The following is a 21835-nucleotide window of genomic DNA, read 5'->3' on the forward strand; positions in this document are numbered from 1 at the left end:
ACTTTAATCTTGTAACAATAAAAATTCTTTCAGGAAGAATCTTTTTTTTTTATGTTAAAATCCCAATTTTAGTCTCATATTATGACTTTATTATTATTAAAATCAATACTTTATTCTCGTATTACAACTTTTGTCACAACACTCTAATTAAATGTTGAAAGAAATGCGACTGTCTTCAAAAAATACTTATTTTTCAATTTAACATTTTCTATGTGATCCTCAAAATCTAAATCCCACATGAGAACACACCATGAACCTTACAGTAAATGTTCATTAATAATAGAAGTGCAGAAATTAACTCAACCTTGTTTAGAAAGATACAAACAAAACAAAAACCCACTCAGGCTTTATTAACGGATTACTTTTATTATAAATATACAGTGTTAAAATGGAATGGTACCTGACACTGCCAGCCGTTAACCGCTTATAGAAACTAAAATATGGAACTGGAGTTTGTGCTGCAGATCTGGAATCATCAAATCACACAAATGCAAGAACACAGATCGAGTCAAACGGCTCGCAGACTGTGATTATACCAGAAAGAGTTCGTTCTCTTCAAAAGTTCAACACAGGTCTTAAAGAAAAAAAAGAAAAAAAAACGTGTGACCGACTTTTTAAAGTTCATCTTTTGTTTTGAGGAGAAAAAAAAAAAAGAACCAAAAAATTTGAGGAAATGATGTCAAGTGATCAAAATGAGATCACAAGAAGATGTGACTGAAACATTCATTGGTACTTAACATCCAACAGTTTAGGAAAAAAAGTGCAACATGCAGCATTTTTAACATCGTCCCACTTTTACAGGATGGAAAAGCACTTTTAGTGCTGATGGTTTTCCAAATTCAGACTACATTTCCCATGAACCCTTCTGCTTAACTTAACCGTTGGCCGGACAAAACAAGACATCAATTTGATCTGTGTGAAGGACATCTTCCCTATTTTATCATGTTTTATGGATTATAGAATTAATGGATGATGCAAATTTGAATTCCCCTTTAAGTAATTTTTTTACTCATGAATGTCAAATTCACTGGTTTGGAGTGTAGAAATCTGACGGACGTCTTCATAGACTGAATGATTAATTGTTCAATGAAGAAAATGATTTGCACATCAATCAATAAAGCAAATAATCGTTTGTGCCTCAGTCATTTCACAGCTTGGTTTCATGACAAAGTTCTTTTCTTTTCTGTAATAATTCCCAGATGTTAAAATGTCACATGTAGCACCTTTAATTTGATCATTTATCTTCATGAATGTTGCTCACCGGATGAATCGCATCACTAGGTGTCGAGTCCTGTAGGTCCAGTTTGCTCCGGGAGACGCCGCGGAGTAGAGCGAGCGTCCTGCGAGATAATCTCCCCTCATGCTTTGAAACAAGGGATGGAGAAAACACCACACGACAACAGGAGCCGTTGTTCAAGTCAATGGCATGAAGGCTAATGAGCAAATGGAACTTTCATTTGCTTACAAATATCAACGCCAATGTTCACTTTTAAGTATCAGGCACTTCATTTTTAAGTACTTTACATAAATGAGCAGTGCCGTTCAAGACCGATGCTGAAGTAGTGTGCAAAACACTGGATATAACAAATCTGTTTGAACATGCATAACAAAATGTAAACATTTAAATCTTTAACTTTATCAAAAAGGAAAGGAAAAAAAAGAAATGATACCTAAAGAAACCTTTACAAACGTAAGCTTAAATAACCAAAGAAGAAGAAAAACAATTTGACTCTCGTACTGGTTTTAGTCCAAACTAGAAGATCTCCACATGTTGTCATTAACGTAAAAAAATGAACATGCAAGGGGGGGGGGGGGGGTTAACTAAGTAAGGCAACAAAATGTTCAGGAGAGTCAGACTGACATCAAACTGGTCCTGTGGAGCTGTGGTTTGACTGGGAAGCTCCTAGCGTATAGAATGTTACACATGAAAGCACGACTCTTTGCACAAAGAGTCGTCTAAAGGAAAATGTGTGAATCTCACACTCGAGGGGTGAAAAGTCTGCCACTACGTGGCGGAGCTGGCGATGCAATAACTCGTTGAAATGTGGAGAACAGAGAGCACTTAAGTTAGTTGGTTTAAGGTGTTGCACTCGGTTTTCCACACACAAAAAGTGGCAGAAGTATTTGCATGGAGAACTCATTTAAAAAGAGAACCTGAAAGATATGTTCACGCCAATTTTTCAGAAAGTTACATATATTGCCGGCGACAGCGACTTAAGTGTATATATATGTGAAACTTATCTAATAAAGCTAATACATCTTTATTTTCGCAAAGCGTTAAAAGTTTAAAGCGTTAAAGTGTTTCCAAAACCTTAATTGCAGGAGCAACTTTGTCAGGAATGCAATAAACAGAGTGCTTATCGTAAGCTACAAACGTTAGCATGTCTGGCTAACTAGCTTACTGCTGAACCTACAGAAGTAAGCTAGCCCAGCGTCACTTCCAAGGCCAAGAAGAATTTTATCAGCCAACTACAATATTTTGCAGGGTTGAATAAAATAAAAAAGCCCTTTTCACGATTACATCCACAATGAAGGAGAGTTATAAATTGACAAGCGTAGCAACAGTTTGTCAGGGAGTTTGCGAACACTTTTGATGGCGTAAACGTGTCTGACACCTCTCTTTACAGCTGAGGAGGAGTTTGTACGGAGGTGTGATGGAGTTTGATCTCAAGTGTCCTTTTTCTAGCGTACAACCGAGTGCAGTAAAAGTGTGGGCCGTCCTCCCCATTTTAACGAATTCAGCGCCAAGACACACAAAAGACATACAGTTCTAAAAAAGGAAACAAACATGCTGCTGTTCTTCTTCGCTGGTGGTACATTACCGCCACCGAGCGGCTTCTCACCCAACAATCAAGTGTGAAAGCTCGGATACAAACATTTGTACCTTTAGCCGCAGGTGTACAAACTCTTTTCTTTAAAGCACACAGAGGCCTTTACTGCAGGGCAGCGCTGCACAGACTGAGCGCGCTCAGAATCACGTCACCTTAATAAATAAAGGCTTACAGACAGGATGAAGCAGAGTGAGACCCAAAATATACATTAATCCAGCTGTAAGAATATCAGACTTATTGTGAGATATATCCACTCTCACTGCATTGATGATTGTTGTCAAGAAATAACCACAGATGAGAAGTATTTAGTCTTCCTCTCGTTAAAAATAATGACCGATAATATCCTGAAATATGAATGACAACTGTCACTGGTGAGGTCTGGTGATTTCTGGTGGAGTTACATGTGCTTTGGTGCTTCTACGCAGCTATGATCTACCGAGGATACATTTCTCCACTCATGCATTCATTCACAAACAATTCCGTCTCACACAAAGCCAACCGCCCGATAACTCAGAATAAAACTGCAAATATTTTCATTACAAGTCATGTTATCTTTTAATTTAGTTCTTTAAAATATTTTCTTAAAACTCTCTGGACAAATAAATCTGCTGTGAGAACTCTTTTCTTGAGACCAATGACTTTCTGAGATGAAAATAATTTGCAGCTTTAACCATTAAAAAACAACAACAATATGGCTACATAACTAAGAATAAACAGCACCAGTTAATTTCGGTGTCGTAGCTGATTCCACTATTAAAGTAACAAAAACAAAATTGGCAGTAAGATGAAATAAAACATGGCAAATATAAATATGGAAAAACAAATGAAGCACGTGGGTACAGTAGGTGTGCAAATCTGAAACCAACCGAGACGAGTGGAAGGAAAAGGCTGCGGTTAAAGGGATACCTTGACATTTTGATTTTCTTTTTTTCAGCTACATCGGGTTTTTGTCACAATATGGTGTCGGTGTTTTTGTGTTGGCACTTTAGATGAAGAAGAGGATTGGTTTAAAGTGGGAAACGGCAACACGTTCTTTGGTGAATGCTTAAGGTTTGATTTGCTCATTTTCACTGAGAATGAGAATGTCGGCCGCTCTCTTAAAGCAACGGCTTTTTTGCTTTCTTGCCCGGATTTAGATGAGAAGATCGATACTTCTCTGATGCATGCATGCAAAATGCATGCAAATATATGATTAGCCTAGCTTAGTACAAAGAATGCAAAGAGGGGGAACGGCTAGCCAGGCTCTGTCCAACAGTCACAAAATACACCGCTAACGCTCACTGATTAAAATGTTTAAATCTTAATCTTAAAGGGGTAAATGTGTCAGACTATTTATTGACTGGGGCTCCAGGAAGTCACTGCTCCCAGCAAACAAATATGGTGGTATACAACCTCCCAAAAGGACCACAACGTGTAATTTATACATTTACTTTTTTGTACAGATTAAACAAACGAGTTATAAAGTATTAAAGAGTAAGCTTTTAGAGATGTTGGTAACACTCGGCCAGGAAGCAAGTAAGTCTACTTCCCAAAAATGTCAAACTATTCACATAACAAAAAATAAAAACCCTGACAAGTTGAAAGGTCAACTACCTCCACCTTTTCTTGATATCAGTCGATTGATATAACGGTTAAGTCGGCCATCTGCCTCCCTCCTAACTTCAGATCTAATCACAATAAGGTCTGAATGGAGAAAAGGTATGCATTGCAGGGTGAAGGATAATTCTGGTGATATTATATATATTTTTCTTATTGTCAACAAATTGAAAGAAAAGACACAAACCAATATTTTTCTGGAATTTAAGAAACAATTTAAAATTGTTGGAAAAACAACTGAGGTAGTCTGAATGTTTGGGCTACATGTCTGATCTCTACACACAAGTCTTCTACCTGTGCTGATTCGTTATCGGCTGAACGAGTGGTAGTGATGAAGGCGGGACGACGGCGCCAACGAGTGGCCACAGTGGTGTTAACAAGGAAAACAGCTGGGCTGGGTATCGAAACGTTTACTTTATTTATTAGTGCTGTGTGAAACGCGGCAGCATTTTTAAACCTCTTGATTTAAACCTACATTTTATTCAGACAAGTACAGCTGCTAATATTAAGACATTTAAAATTTGATGACTTTGGCTTCTTTTGTTAAAAGTTGTTTCATTTCTCAACGTAACAGAATCTCAGGCATCGTCTCCACACTAGTAGTTCAAAGACACCCAGCCCTGCTGAGGCGTGAAGGGAAACCTAACAGGTCCAACATCAAGGTATCTCTTTAACTGAATGTATTTGAAGCCAGCGATGAAACAGATCGCCGGCCATTTAAGGCACATGTGTGTAAGTTTATATAATTTCTTCTAATGAGCAGGACTACAGAAAGGCTCCACTTAACGAGCTATAACGTGAAGACTGAGGAGCTCCAGATAACATCTAGACACTTTATCAGAAAATAACTATCTCTCTACAGAAGTAGAGTACAATTTAAAAATGAAACTATCAAACTACAGTACACTCTAGATGCTAATTTATGAAGTCTTGATGCATAGCATCACGCATAGATAGAATGATTTATATTTTAAGTAATAAGAATCTTTTTCAATATTCCACCGAAACATTGAATAGTAGAGTTAATAGTGTTATGGAGGGTTATGGCAGTGTTTGTTTAAGAGTCACAGTCTCACTCCTCTGTTTCTTTGTTTTTTTACCTTAAAGAGACAGAAATGAACAGAGAAAGAAAGAGAAACTGATTTGTGATTGTCATGAGTGTCAGTGTCGTCATTCCTCTGCAAAGTTCAATCAACGACGTGATCTAAAAAAACGGAAAAAAAAATAAGGAGACAAAAATGGGAAACAAAGAGAAGTTGTGAGTTCAATTGTTCTCAAATGTGAAGCAAAGAAACATCCCTGCTCCAAATGTTCAGGCGTTAACCGGAGCCGGATCAACCGCTGAAACATCCGGCATCCAAAACCAACACCAAGCCCCACGGTGGAAACAACTTCCCACATTCCAAAACCGACAAATCCCCAATTTATCAGACAAAATGCTAATATCAACAGAGGGAATAATGCTAAAAACAGTGTGTGTCAGTGTTTGAGGGCCCGGCTCTCTTCAGCTCTGCTGGACCAGGACCAGAGAGGTGGGGGGGATCTTTCTCCTCCTGCTCTGACTTCTGTAGTTTGTTGTTTCTCTCAGCTTCACGTCGCTCTATTTCAACCACCTCCTCCTTTACTTCCTTCTTCAATGCCACTCCTCCCTCTCCTGTCTCTGTCTCGGTCCTCGGGGTTTCGGCCATGGATACCGCTGGAAGAAATTTCCCAAACCTCGTCCCGTTCAGATCGTCCTCAAATTTCACCTGGAAGGGTGGCAGCCCGAGCAGGAAGGCCCTGATCCTGCTAGGGGAGCTCAGGTCCGCGGGTTCCTCCTGGTTCTCCATCTCAACATCCTGTTCTCCTCCTCCGTCACTTCCTCCAGAGCTGGACCGGCCTCCCAGGCTGAAGCCCTCGGCTTGCTCCGTGCAGCCAAGTCTGGGTCTCTTGGATGGCGGTTGATCCGTGATCCCGTTGATCGTTACCAGACTCTGCTCCGGTCCCTCCGTGCTAGGTCTCTTAGCCGTTAAGCGTTTGCTGAGGTTGAGAGGCAGCGCCTGCTCGGGGGGAGGGGTGATGGGAGAGCAGGGGGGCTTGGTGCTCAGGTCCTGGGACAGAGCCTCCGACAGTCGGCGGGTGAAGGTCTGGAATTGAGACGAGCCCAGACGAGTCCTCATCAGCTGGCACACCTGAACGCTGCAGTCCAGGTTCAAAGGCAGGACCCGGAGAGGGGGCAGAGGAGGCCGGTTCCTGGCGTCCCGGCTGCCTCCTCTCTGGGCTGTCTCGTCCACGTTACACCCCGAGCAGTGGTTGTGCTGCTGCTGCTGCTGCTGGTGGTGGTGGAGCGAGTGGGGCTGAAGCTGGAGCTGGTCCCCGCTGGGATGAGGCGTATTCGGGCTTCCACTTTTGGGCTGGAGTGTGTAGATGGTTGGGTGATGCTGGGTCGGGTGATGCTGGGTCGGGTCCTGAGGAGTCAGGGCCGGGCTCTCCGGGCCTCTCTGGAGGCTGATGCGGTTCCTGAAGACATCCAGAGGACAGACGCCTTTGTTGGGGCTGAAGCCACCCAGAGATCCTCCAACGAAGTGGAGAGGCAGAGTGGAGAGGAGCACACCTGGAGCAGGAGCCACGGACTCCCCTCGGTCCGGCATCGGCTCCTTTGGTTTGGGCAGGAAGGGGAGGAAGGGGGCCGACATGGGGGAGAGGTCGGGGGTGAGGGGCATGTTGACAGGGAGGATAGACGGATAGACGGGCTGCAGAGGGAGGAGAGAAGAAGAACAAGGCGGTCATTGTTAGGGTTTATTCATATTTATGAATCTGTTGTCAGCTTTTGAAAGGCTTCAACTTGCATCTAATAATGATAATGATATACTGATACTAACAAATCACTATTATCATATTTATGTTGCAGCTCAGTCTTTTTTAACTTATTTAAACAGTGATATGACGTTAAGGTCCTATCAAGCCTACAGGTGGTGATCATTTCACAGGACAGCAGTGTTGGAGGCGTTACCCTGTGCGTGCTGCTGGGGGCCGGTCCACCGTCCCCTCGGACTGGAAGCAGAGGACTCTGCTGCTGAGACTCGGCTGCTGCTTTGGCTTTGGCCTGCTGCTGAGCCACCAGCTTGGCCTGAGCGATGAGCGTGGCCTTGTTGCGTGTGCCCGGCGGCCGGCCTCTGCCTCTCTTCACCACCACGGTGCCGCTCGGGTTCACGATCTACTCGGAGACACGAAGATCAGCGCTCGTGTCTAGTGTCTTTAAGCCTTCGCTGGGTTTGTTCATGTCTTTAGGATGTTGTTGTTGTTGTTTTTTGTGTATTTTTCTCTTGTACTGTAGTTGCACTTTCTTGTATTCTGTACATTGTGTACATATAATGTGCAGCTCATTGAGTTTACCAGCAATGAAATATGCAATATCAATACATTTCCCTTGCCTTGCTTTCTTTATCTGGACCATGTTCACAGAGGACTTTGGCTTTCCACAAAATAAAACACTCACTTGTTCGGTATCGTAAAGGGAAGTGATATTTTTCACAGTTAACGTAACAAATGTTCTAACAGGGTAGGTCTTCATACAGTGCAGCAGAAATTTGACATGGAAATCCAGCGATGGCCATGGAACTAGCTTTATGTATTTATCGCGCTAACCAACATCTCCACTGTGGATTGTTTTGACTTTATTAACTCACCACCATCAAAATATACTTTTAAAAGTAATTATTACATCATTATTTCAAAAGATCAGACCAAAAACTTAAGAAACGGCTAAAGACAGGGCTGACACTCCCTACATTTTAAGAGTTTCACATAACTTTTAGTCTTAGGATGTTTTGTGAATACGACCCCTGACCTGCTTATTTAAAAAAAGGTACATTCCGATATTGCTTCCAAACTTATCATGAGTCAATGACGTCACAGTGTTTCTCTAAGATGAAGAGCCCACACTGGCAAAAACACATTTCTGACTGAAAAACGTGTACGGTGCAAATTGGCAGCAGAAGTAAACAGAACAGGAGGTAAATTGAGTTTGAAGGAGTAGGAAAGTCATTACATGATTAAAACAAATGATAATAAAATGAACTATTGTGTACATTTGGGCCGTCACTTACAGCATGAGAAGCAGCAGCAGGGGTTGTCATCTTCTTGTCCTTGGATTTGGGTCCTGGTTTTCTGCCTCTCTGAAGTGGTTTCCTTCCTCTTATCCCTCTGGGTTTCAGAGGCATGGGGGATTCTGGGATTTTGAATTCTGCTGCTGCTGCTCCTCCTCCTCCTCCTCCTCCTCCTGCTGCTGCTGCTGCTGCTGCTGCCGCCGTTCCGAGGTGCTCTTCATAAGGAAGCATCAGCCTGAGATAAACACACACAGAGTTACAGGATGCTAAGTGCATGCACTTTTACATTTGAACCTTTTGTTTGAGCCTGAAGGATTTTGTAGGAGGGGTTCATGTTCATGTCTGACCTCTCGTAGTGTCTCCTGGTGCAGGTCGCAGCGCTGGTGCTGCCGGCGCATCCTCCCAGCTCGTTATAGACTATTTTCCAGAGACGGTCCAATGTCACCTGTGACACACACACACACACACACACACACACACACACACACACACACACAAACATGAACATGATCAGCTTTGAAATTCTGAAATCCTGCAGAAAAGGAACGTGTGTTTGCTGGGTATCAAACTGAACTACCATTCAGAAACAAGAAACATTCAATGGGTAATCATCATGAAAATGGATGAGGAGCTGAATTAAGTGTGACCGCAGCTGGGACGTATTTTAGGATTAGTCTGTGTGGGTTGAATGCAAATGTTTGGCATGCGAGTGGTTGGGTGTGTGTTGCAATAATTACATACATTATACAGTGTGTCATTAGGGGTGTAACACCATGTTGTATAATGCAGTATTGTTCAGTACAAGGCTCAGCTCAGTACAGAGGGATACAGGCCTTTTGTTGTCAACAGAGCCGCACTGAGCTGAAACTATACCGGCCGTTTCTCTACCGTCTGCTGTTTACATCGATTGTAAAGCTGGGTTTTCTGTGTGTTTATTTACTGTAAACTGCTTAGAAATGACTTGTCACTGAATGCACATACCTAATTTCGGGGTGGCAATCTGAATTACAAAGGCCCGTTTACCACCCAAAACAACACATTGTTGTAGGGCCTGCTCTCTCTATTTGTTTAGGGTGTAGAGTTGGATGTGTCTTTATGCTAAGCTAACTGGCTGCTGAAGCTCAGTAAATATTTAGTGTTCAGACATAAGAGTGGTTTCAATCTTCTCATGCAACTCTCCACAAAGAAGCAAATAAGAATTTCACAAAATATCAAACTATTCCCCAAGATAAAGCTTAAATGGGCTAAATAAAGTGAAATAACTTGAAGTGACTCACCCTTTTGTGGCCTCCGAGCCGCTTGACCACAGAGTACATGAGGAAGAGGTCAACTAAGGAGAGAGGAGGCGGACATGTTTAAAGTGGAAACAGATGAGACATGCAAATATGAAACACGGCAGACAAAAGTTGTAACTCTGAAATATAAGCACTCAATTTGACTAAACAAATGTGTTCTGATAAAAACCTGTAAAGTATTTCAAATGAGCACAATTTTATTCTCTCCTGCCTATAAAGATCCAGATAAAACAAACCCTTCTGTTTTCATATGATTAGGGTTTGACTGCAGCTGTAATATGATGAAACAGATCAGATGAAATGTTAATGATCCTCAGGGGAAAACAGAAAGCAGAAGCACAGCTTCAGATCAGGATTTCTGCTGCCACATATTTACATAATCAAACACACAAACGCTTCAGGCAGCTCCACCAGCAACAACTTTTGTATTCAGTTTATCTCAAATCAAAATGACAGTTAAGATCCCAAAGTTTCCCTCGATATTAAACATAGTATTTTACCAGTATGAATATTTAATTGAACTTGATATATATATATAAAACTATATACTTTATAGATATATAAAGTAAATAAAGATATTATAGAAACATTACATTTGTATTTCTAATAAAAAAGTGTTCACATTTTGAGTTGTGGTATTATTCTGCATAGCGTATATTTGTATATGTGTATTGTTATACGCAATAGTTGATGGTGAAGGCAGAAAAAAGGCTGAACTTGAAATATGACTAAATACAACTAAAAAGCAGATAGATATTATAAATGTAGGAACTGTAAATAAAAAGCAGAAATAAAAAAAAAAAAAAAGAAGTCTGCGTGGCTTAAAAAACTGAGTTATATCATTTTTAAGAAGATTTTCTGCTGCTGGTAAACTGTGAACAGCAGCGATACAATATGAAGCCTGAACACAAACAAGTGTGATCGTTAAACCAGTCGAGCAGGAGTTTGTGCAGCCGTCCACAGTGCTGTTTTAATCAGCCGTTGTTTCTAAGATGTGATCTTTTATGACTTTATTGTTAATATGACTATTAATCTGGTATCGTGTGGGATATTTTTAGCGTTTCGGATTTAGGTTGTCGGTCTGTAACTTTTGGCCTCTTGAAAAAGATTTTTAATCTCAACGGGGCAGTTCTGGTTAAATGAAAAGGTGGAAAAGAAATGTTTTCTGACAGATTTAGCCAGAAGCATGATCGGGATGAACTGAACCCGTCAACTTCTCCTTTAATTTCTCTAATGTCAAGAGCACCTTTCAAAAGAGAGAAAGAACAAAATACAGAAGGAAAGGATGGAAATATAAAGGAAGAACAGAAACCAAAGACAAAAAAAAATGAAATAAAGAAATGAAAATATAAGTAAGACAGAAAGGACAGAGGAAAGGAAAGAAATACATGAGAAACAGAAAGACTATCAGAAAGAAAATAATAAAAAACAGAAAGAGAAGAAAGACAAAAAGACCAGAAAAAAAGAGATTAAAAAAAGAGCGTACAGATAAGAGAGAAAGAAAGAACAGATGGACAAAAAGAAAGACAAACCAAAGAAGAACTAGACGATGAGACTCACTCTTCTTGAAGCCGAGGTTGGGGACTTTGTGGATGGGCGAGCCGAGGCGTTCCATGTAGGCGAAGAGCTGATCCAGGAACAGCTGCTCCTCAGGGTCGGGGAGCCAGCTGCCCTCACAGCCGACCTCCACGCTGCCCATCACGTTCTCCTGAGAGGAGACGAGTGTTACAACACTGACAGGAAAAGACTAAACCAGTTTACACACTAACACAGAATGGAACTAGAAATTGTCGGGCGTTTTGTTTCAACTCAGAGGTCGTTTTGAGTTTGTAGTCGTGTTGTTTAGTAAAAGTCCTGCGAGATGTCTCAGTGAAGATATGTACTGAACGCTGTTCCTCTTCGTTAACACAGTAATTATCAGTTTCCTTTATCATTGTAAATACACCTCTACTATTTATATCTAAATGAACAAGAATAACAATCTACGATAGCGGCTGTACTTTGACACAGAAGCGCTTTGAGCTAAATGCTAACATCAGTATGCTAACAGGGGCGTAGTGACACTGAACATGCTGCATTTAGCAGGTCTAACGTCTACCATGTTTAGTTTAAATTTTAGCATGCCAACATTTGCTAATCAGCACTATACAAAGTACTTTATTGGTAATCAACATGTTTTGTTGCAAGTTTTTTTACTTTTTAAACACTTTATAATAAGATTCTACAGAGAGGCTTCAAAGAAACAAACTGGTAGTTGGTGCATTTAACTTCTCCTTTATAAAAAAAAAAAATCTTAAATATAATTAAAGAAACTGCTTTGAAGAAAAAAACTTAAGCCACACAGACGTAAACAATTACATATTAGGAACAAACCTTCATCCTCTCAATCCAGGACTCTGATTGGCTGGAGTTCGAGGAGTCTTTGTCGTCTCGGCCTCTCCTCTTGCGAGGTCGCCCTCGAAGACTGACAGACGGACATCCTGCAGAAAGAAAATACACAACAGAAACTCGTGATTCTAAGTACTTTCCAATTATTTCAGAGAGCTACTGACGTCTAATAAGGGAGTTCGGAGAGACTAACAGAGGCAACATCTAAACTTATATTGAAATGCAAGATAATCAAATGATTAAATATACTGTCCCAACACTTACACACTACTAACAACATGAAAAACGTTACGACGGATTCAGCATGAATGTATATTCATGTAAATATCTATATATCATAAAATGTGTGTTATGTATCATATTATCTGAGCAGTGGAATACAAGAATTCTGGTAAACTGAAACAATGATAAACTAAATATAGAAATAACGAATTAAGAGGGTTATAAATATAAGAACCTGTCAATATGTTGTCCGTTTTGGAAAATCTGGAACAATTATATTTGTGAGGTCGTAAATATTCAACGACATTTAGTTACATGTGCTATAGAAGTCTGAAACTTGTCAGACCTTGGAAACAAAGTTATTCCTTTTCATCTGCGAATTATTAACTCAATGCTGACTGAACTCGTTAGCTTTTTGTTTTATATTCCTAAATAAAGTTGTGTTAAAGCAAACCACAAACTCAATGACACACAGAAAACCTAGAAACAGTTTGATCCAGTATCAGAGTATTGCCGGCAAACAACCTTTTTTGTCGCCTGTTGAGAACCATTTTAGGAAAAAGGTTTTCAAAACAATATTGTCAAGTATCTGCCTCAATGATCCAGTATGGTTCATGCTCTGGTATCGCCCCTCAGTGGGCTGGTTTCCCTTCAAACACTCACTGAACTGCCAGGAGAAGCTGGCGCTCTCCAGCGTCGGGTGGTTGAAGGTGTCCCTGCAGTACATCAGCCGCGTGTTGGGCAGCGCCTTGACGCCTCCCAGGGCCAGCAGGTGGAGGTCCTGCAGCACCGGGCCCCTCGCTCCGACCTGGATGCGTCTCTGCAGGGAGCGGAAGCGGCAGTACTGCGGGTAGCTGAGCACTTTGATGCCCTGACGCTCCACCAGGTCGTCTGAGAAGAAAAGACACGAGACGCATGAACCAAATGTACTTCAGTTGTTTCGTTCAGCATGGTGACCATCTTCAGCACACTAATTCCATCAGTACAGCACTCACCACTCTTTTTGAGTCATTGTTTTTCATCTTTGTACTAGTCTCTGTTCTTTTAACAGCTGTTAGACTACTGTCAATGAAACTTGAAACTTCCTGCAGAGATGTTTTACATTAAAAGCCGTCCAAAGGCTCAAAGGACATAATCCTTCCCTTTTATGATCAACTTCTATTGTGAAACGTCTACAAGATAAAAAATAAAAGCTGCTAAAATTGATAATTGACAGAACAATATTTCTGTACTTCATGCACCAACTTTAGCTTATTAAGCTGCTGCCACACACATTAGCCAACCACTGTGGGGTCTCAGGGTGCGTTTGATTCGTGGGTTTCAGTCATTTTCTTACTCTCAGTTTTGTCTTTGAGCGGCTCGCTGCTGCTGCTGTTGTTGCTACTGTTGTTCCCGTCGCTGCTCTGTAGAGGCTTGTGGAGGCCGTTGGTCCCGCAGGGCGGCGGCTTCAGGCTGCTGGTCCAACCTGCCGACTCGGCACACGCCCATTGCACCAGGTCCTCCACCCGCACCACCATCTTCCTGGACACCGCCAGAACCTCATCCTAAAAACACACATTCTATGGTTAGACTTCTGTTCTGGATGAGCTGTTGTGGTTTTGTTTTCTTGAAATGTGGGAAATACTCCAAACCAACACATCAAAAAGAATTTTAAAGAATAATAATTAAGAATATCATGAATAAAATTCTATTTTTCTATTGATGCATTTATTTCACTCTTCACTTGGTAAAGTTTAGCTTAAATTAAGATTTGGATATCCGTCAGCACGTCTTGTCGAGAAGGCAGTTGGGCAACACTGCATGGATTGTTGTAACAACTCTCAACAAAGCATGAGGAAGGAGAACCGGACAGAAAACAAACACCGAGGACTGACAACAATGGACTAACTTTAAACTTGAGCAAGAAAAGTAAATCTGGTTTTGGCTCGTTAGCAAATAGAAGGAAAAGACGATTCATACGCATGTGAAGGGGTTGGATGTGGGGCAGAAGCATTTAACAGTTAAACAATAGAAGATTCTTAGATTCTTGTCTGAGGAAGCACTTTGTCACTGCTCCTCCCAAACTCCGCCTGTTCAACATTCACCTGCTCGTTCTTACTCATGTGAAGGAGAACTTTCAGAGCTGAACACGTGCCAACTCTTGATTGGTTTGCTGGTGGAGTCTTTGACATTTACGTGAGAACATAAAAAGAACCTGCAGAGTGAGCGAGAGATGAGGCTGAACCTGCCCAAATAAGGATTTATTATGAAACGTAAACAGCTGTGTGGCTGAGAGCAGAAAGTGAGCTAAAACCTTACATTTTCTCTACCATTCAAAAAAAAGAAAGTGATTTCATGTTTACACTTTTCACAGCTGACGGCACAAATATATTTAAATATTTAAACATTAAGAGCACTTTTTAAAAAGGCCAGACGGTGACTTTAGCCTTTGGTTGTTTATTAAAACTTCACTGAGTATTTGTCTCCAAGTATGATTTAATACTATTTCACATACTAACTTTCAATCCAACTTTTGGGGGATAAAAGCCACTCTGCCCGTCTACGTGACGTTAATGTAATTCTCATGTATTTTACATATTTTTATTATAAAATAAATACCCCTGCAGTCTATGAGGTAAAATTAGCTTCAACTCAACCAACCACATATTGAAATACACCAATAAAAATGATCCAATAATAGAACACAGTATTTTTATAGTGTTGCATTGTTATAGTGGGTACTTGTTCCATGACTGCATGTGATGCAGCATTTAAAAAATAAAGGAGGAAGTTTATGAGACAGAAATGCATGTTGGACTCATCACTATTTATTCATCTGTAAATAATTGGCCTTTTGTAACCCCGGTTTCCTCTCTTCTCCTCTCTCCTCGCTATCTGCACTTAGTCTTTGTTTTTGTTTTTGTAAAATGAAATCTGACCGCAAGTATAAACCAAACAAGCCAGTGAGAGATATTTACTGAGAATCTAGAAGCTAAACAGTCAAACTGTATTTATCTTTATTTACTTAAGAACCACACAGAGGGTTTGCTGAGTTAATATGAAGGAAAAATAAGTAAGAAATATTACTGGATTATAATCATTGATGCATCACTTTCATGTTGCAGCTGGTAAAGGTGGAGCTCATTTTAATTACTTTATATAGTGCTGGGTAGATTAATCTATAATGATATATCATAATGTATTAGTTGGTTATATTTTGTATTAATAGTGAAGTTTAAGGAATACTTTTTCCCCTCTGAGAAGTAGTGGTGTAGTCGTATAAAGTAGCATAATATGGAAATACTTATAATATAAATATATATATATATATATATATATATATATATATATAATAATAAAAAGGACAAGTACATCAGAATTGTACATAAGTACAGTACTGAGTTACATTCTTCAACTGATAAAGAGAAGTTAAAATGAGCCTTTGTTGAAGTTTGACTTGTAACTTTTAAGTATTTCTACACTGTGGTATTTCTCTGTTTTTACTTTTTAAAGCTCTGAATACTTTTTCCAATACTGCGGGCCTGTTTAGTTATTTGATCTTTTCACTGAAAGAATCAGGTTTAAGGAGTGAAAATGTTTTACACGTGATATTAAAAACTAATTTCATCTACATTTAATTTCAGCTGACAATGTTCGTCTGTTTAGAGAATATCGGCACAATGCAAACATATTGCAGCTCATTTACGTCTGTGGTCTAAAGTGGAGCTGAAGCAGCTGACGTCTCCTCCCAGAACTCCCCACTCCCCCCCCCACACACACACACACACACACACACACACACACACACACACACACACACTCCCAAAGAAAACCTCAACCTCCTCTGTGCCAGATGTGAGCTCATTAACATGTGAACAAAGTTAGATGTTTTTACATTAAGTGGCTCTGCAGGAGTCATGAATAAACATTTTAAAGCTCAAATATTCAAACTCTCAGGCTACATCAACCCTATTGTTAACAACATTAGTTTGAGAACTCCATTCTTCTTCCAGGGTGGAAGTTAATGTAGAAGTGACAAAGGTACTTATTTAGAAGTCAGTTAGCTTAGCTTAGCATAAAGACTGGAAACAGAGGGAAACAGCCTGGCCATAAAGACAATCAACCCATCTGAAAAGGTTTTCAGATATACATTATATTACAGATTATAGGTGTTGTTCCTCTTTTAAAATGTTGTAATGTTGATGAATGCTTTGTTATAAGTACGTAAACACTGATTGATCCTACTAAACTTTCAAGACAAGAAAGATGTCTTTCATACAAAACTTTACAACACAAACAAGAAAACTTTCAACTCTCCTTATAAAATAAATGATTCCTGTGAAAACACTTTCTGAAGGCTCAATTTTCCACCAGGAAAATAGAAAAATCCAAAAATAGACTTCAACAGTGGAAATATCCAAGTTGGAAATGTGCGTTACAGACACGCCATTATCAGAGATTTACATTTGGGTAATACATTAGTCCGACAGGGGGAATTCATGTGAAAGCTGAGCTGCAGCCTGCATTTGAACTGTGTTAATCAAAAACATCAGCAGCAATACTTTTTACTCTATGCATGTTGTGTTTAAAGTCATTTTACTGGTTTCTGTTTAATTCATATAAAGCAGATCATTAAATAATATCAGACCACAGAGAGCTGAGATGTTCTTTAGTGCTCATTAATGTTATTTGCATAAGGACAACAGGAAAGAAATATTTGACTAAACCTGTTTAAGTGCTTCGCCAAAGACGTTTGGAAAAAAAAAAGGAGGATGTAGAGTTCCTGTGACACGATTATTAATAGATGCTCTCAAAGCATTCCCCAGATTATATTTGGGAGACGTTCACTCCCATTAACAGACCGCGGGAATTGCAGAATGACATCACTCTTATCTGTCATGCTTCATATTGTATAAATGCTCATAATGTAGGTGGTACTTACAAATACTAATCCTCTGGTTTTAGCAGTGGACAAGTACATTTACTAAAGTACTTTATACTTCTACTCCACACCACTTCAAAAGCAAATCATTTTAATACATATATTTTAAAAGGGGAAATTCACAAGCGTCTTACTTTTTTAGTTCACCCTCATTGACATAAATGGGAAGGACAAAATAAAAGTCTTCCAGGAACTTTTATTTTGTCTCCAAAATGCAGGATATGGCCTTATATAGAAGCTTCTATACGTGTGTGGTTTATTTTTGGTGTAGTTGAAGGAAAATGAATTCAAGCGTGCGCAATAAAAACATAAACAGGGCACTACAGAGTTATTTATATAAATAAACGGAAGAATAAACATGTGCCTGAAATATCCGTCCATGTAGAGATGAACACTTCGACCCACCTCTCCGTGTTCCCTGGTCCGCCCCTTCGGCGTGTCCTCAGGCAGGAAGTAGAGTCTGGCGCTGGCCAGCAGGTGGCGTCGTGTCTGGTCCTCCCACAGTAAGGTCACCTGCACACGAAGAAGAGAAGAAGACCACGACGTCATTTAAAACACAGTTGGCTGAAAAGCTTTGATGACTGGAGTCTTCCGAACCACATTTCTTGTGATCTAAAAAATGCATTTAACTAAAAACAAAATGTATAATTAGTTTTGTAAAAGTTCTTCTGAGGACTGAGAACATCCTGAAACACATCTGATCTGATTAAGCTCAGAAATGCAAAGCAGTCAAACTGAAAACCAGCCGGTCACACAATGTACTGACAGCTTTGGTCAAAAGATAAAAGAGTTTCACAGGAACATATCTATAGTAACCAAAACTTAACCTATATGACTGTTAAAGCTAACGCTGGGAAAGACGTGTGTACTTTACAAGTTGTGATACCCAGAGATATCCTCAGGCAATATTATGGGTCCATTACATTATTGTGTGACATTATAATATCTTGTCACCTTGAAGGAGAGGTCAGGGAGGCAGATATGCTCCCTTTGACATTCACTGCTTTAAAAATTATAGATAAAAGCAGACTAAGGGTCGGAGGCGCTACTTCAGTACAGCGGTGCTCTGAGCTTAAAGAAATACAACGTCGTGGTTTAAGGGTAGACCCGGATACAGAGACGAGGAAACGGAAAAGAAAAACAGGAGAGAGCGTCGGGCCAGAAAGATGAATATTCAGCCTACAAAACTACTTCTGATGGTACAGAAGCATGGACAGGCTTCAGCTGTTGGTTTGCCAAAACTGAAAATATGTCGCCTTATGTTTTGAGTAATTAAGATACTATACAGTCATAGGTCAGCCGAATAATGAAAATGTGACATAAAAGACAAGTTTATTTTTGTAATTGAACAAAATTGCATGTATTTTGTGTTTTATCTGACACTTTGTTGAACTTGAATGTTAAGTATTATCAGTTCAAATGTATGCATGTATTAAAATCTGGTCTTTTTGTGGAGCAGAGGAAGAAAACGAAGACTCCAAGCTGAGCAGGATTTCACTTTGAGGAGCACAGCGAGTCTACTCTCATTATCACCGCAAGTTAGGAAACAAGACCTTTTGCTAAATATTGTTAGAAATTGAAATGTAAGATGATGAGTTTGATAGACAGTAAAATATGAAATTGCATCTGTCTGTTTGCAGTTGATATTTTCTGGCTTGTAACCTCTTTAAAACAAAGCTCGCACTACTGGCCCCTGAGCCCTCACCACAGGCAGCGTACAGCGCGTCTTTGGGTTGAGATCAGATGTTTGTTTCACAGAGCTAGATCGTCTGATTCGCCAGCTTTATATCTGGGTTCAACTTATATTTCCAGAGTCACAAAGCTGCCTCAACAAAACCTGCCAAACAACTACTGATCAATGACATCACTGGAAACGCTGAGTCATCATTCCTACAGGCTCCTGACAGGGACGGAAATATTAGGTATAAAAATATGAAGTATGTTTGAAAGGTAATGAAGAGCAATATATCTGTATTATAGCATAGACAGATTCTTTTTGATGTTTCTGTCTTTCCATTCTGGTTTTTAAACAGAGCTCCCAACAAACAGTGGGTAGTTTACGACACTAAACCAACTACATGACTATAACAGCTGCGTTTTAACTGCGCAAAGTTTGAAACGTTATTAGAGTGTGAATTATACTGCTGCGTGTTTTATTACCAACAGTAGATACGCATTGAATGACAGGACGTCAAGTTGAACTCCTGTTTCATTCCTAGTGGCTCACACACACACACACTGTATGTAAAACAGGGCCGTGCCGACAGACAATGATCTCTGGGCTCGACTATAGTCAGAGCGATCGCAAATAGCCGACGTCTTTGCCAATGTCAACACCATACTTAGCTTGTTTTCCCATTAATGTATTCATTTATTATTAATATAACATTAATATAAGGCCAATTTGAATTTGCCACGTCATAGTTTACCCAGCATGGACATTGATTCAGTAAAAATGAGTATTGGGCGAGGGTAAACTGTAACGTCATGATGTGTTCAAATGTGATTAAACTTGAATGAATACAGTTGTTTAAAATGAGATGTTTTCACAGCAATATAAAATATATAATCACAGAGGGAATCATGAACTTTTTAACGTCCAAACAAAAAACAATATGCAAACGGTAGAAGTGTATGTTGAGGTACGCGGGATTGATTTAGCTTTCTACCATCCCCCCCCCCCAGCGGGTCTACCACCACAAATATCATCTAATGTCACCTTGTGTTGCTGCTGTATGTTAATCAGACAGCATCAAGTGTTGAAAGTGTTGCAGGTCGGACTTTGCCAAACATCAAAGTGAACAAGGTGTTTATTCAGACACGACATGTTAAATTGCAGATTAACATAACGGACTCCATTTGTTGTTGTTTGTTACTGACCCACATGTCAAGTGATTCTTACAGATTTTCTATTGATTTGGTAAAGAAGACAAACTTGTTAGTTCAGTTTCGTTGACTCATTTAAAATGTTTGCTTCTCTCCTTCCAGTTTCGTTTGTCACTTGAACAAATGCGTGAAGCCAAAGACTTCCCATCCGTCATTACGATCATTTACCGTCAATACAAAACTGTCAACCTAAATACAATCTCATTAACGCTTCTTCAGCTCGCGACCTGAATCGACTAAATGTAGCCTTGCCGTGGGATGTAGACTCAATACAACATACTATGAGTGTCTACTATAGCCCGTGTGAGCAGGCAGGAGTGCAGCAGCGTGACCCGTTTAGGGCTCAATTTCTACATTTAGTTAGACACAGTCAACAGTTAAACGGGCGCTACAAAACTAATTTACAATACTGTGGAAACGGTTGAATAATGTCTTCTGTGGCTCTGCAGGAGCTTTGTGAAAATGAGACCTGCTGTTTTCAAGTTGCATTGTGGGAACTGTAGTATCCAGTATTCATGCAGCTGCTAGGGACTAAAATGTAGAATATCTCTGCCTCTGCTGCTTAAATGTTATCGTTTTAATGCAAGCTTTTTTTTAGTTATGATGCAATAGTAAAGATCCACGGAGCACCTTGTAAGAGATACAATAAACAAGCTGCAAGCAAAACATTTGAAATTTGATCACCCTGTAAACTTGATATTGCTAATGCATAACAATAGCTTCCTACTATTCACGATCTGCAGAGTCAGCTGATAATTCTCTGTGCGTTCATTAACAAGAGCAACCCCTTTAAACATTATAGAGTTGTGTGAGCTGTTGCGGTGAGAATAATGCAGATTATAGCAGCTTTAATCCAACATATGAGCAGGTAATCTCACCTCTGCAATGCACACAGGATCCTGCGGTCCACAGCGGATGAAGTAAAACTCCCCGAGCTTCCACACCTGGACGGGCCCGTCGGGTTGAGCTCTGCTGCCCACCGACTTATAGAAGGCGTAGCTGCCTCGCTGGCAGGAGGGGGCACCCAACCACTGACGGAAAGACAAGACAGCAGTGATGAGGAAGAGTTAGTGGCCCCCCGTGTGGCGCGACAGGCTGTGGTATACTCAGGGTATTTAATAATGATCATAGAACAGAATGTTACTCCCACAAATGGACAGAAATATCATCTATAGTTGAGTGAGATCTCAGCGCAGCTTCCTGATAAAGTAACATTCGACTGAAAAAAGGAAATAAGTTTGTGATGAGGAAATGAATATTGTTAACATGTAGAGCTGCTCAAATCAAGCTACAGAGAGTCAAAGTTATATGGAACAAAGTCTTATTCAGAATCACTTTGACATTTGTAATAATACAAATTATTACAAATCCAGCCCAAAAACATTGAGTTACGTTTCTCTGGACCAAATGTCATGGTAATGAATCAAATGTCAGATGTGAACGTCAATGCTGTTATGCAAGACCAATTTTAAAGGTATGTTCTCTTATTTTTCTTTTAAAGATAGTGTTTTGCCTTTATTTGATAGTGATTGTCGGGAGAAGGGGAGAGAGAGAGAGAGAGAGGACGACATGCAGCAAAGGACTGTGGGTCGGATTCCAAACCCTCAG

General features: G+C 40.0%; 1 protein-coding gene across 1 annotated transcript; it reads right to left on the bottom strand.

Annotated features, from left to right (window-relative positions):
• Positions 1–352: 352 nt before the first annotated feature.
• Positions 353–21229, bottom strand: LOC306704553 (uncharacterized protein). The gene is made up of 11 exons (XM_079170946.1): positions 21106–21229; positions 17747–17854; positions 13757–13964; positions 13084–13311; positions 12184–12290; positions 11371–11518; positions 9793–9845; positions 8863–8960; positions 8516–8750; positions 7420–7623; positions 353–7159 (listed from the first exon to the last, which is right to left on the bottom strand). Exons 3-11 carry the CDS (start codon positions 13935–13937, stop codon positions 5891–5893), a joined length of 2523 nt encoding a protein of 840 aa, XP_079027072.1. The 5' UTR covers positions 13938–13964; positions 17747–17854; positions 21106–21229; the 3' UTR covers positions 353–5890.
• Positions 21230–21835: the final 606 nt, after the last annotated feature.

The sequence above is a fragment of the Pholis gunnellus genome (genome assembly GCF_910591455.1).
Source record: "Pholis gunnellus genome assembly, chromosome: 13".
Classification (NCBI taxonomy): domain Eukaryota; kingdom Metazoa; phylum Chordata; class Actinopteri; order Perciformes; family Pholidae; genus Pholis; species Pholis gunnellus.

What these genes read in the sequence shown, in the direction of transcription:
- LOC306704553 (XM_079170946.1), bottom strand. Translation starts at nt 13,937, where the DNA reads ATGGTGGTGCGGGTGGAGGACCTGGTGCAATGGGCGTGTGCCGAGTCG. An exon ending in CAGCTTCTCCTGGCAGTTCA is followed by an intron (nt 12,291 to 13,083) that starts GTGAGTGTTTGA and finishes TTCTTTCTGCAG; the next exon opens with GATGTCCGTCTGTCAGTCTT. An exon ending in CAACCTCGGCTTCAAGAAGA is followed by an intron (nt 9,846 to 11,370) that starts GTGAGTCTCATC and finishes CTCTCTCCTTAG; the next exon opens with TTGACCTCTTCCTCATGTAC.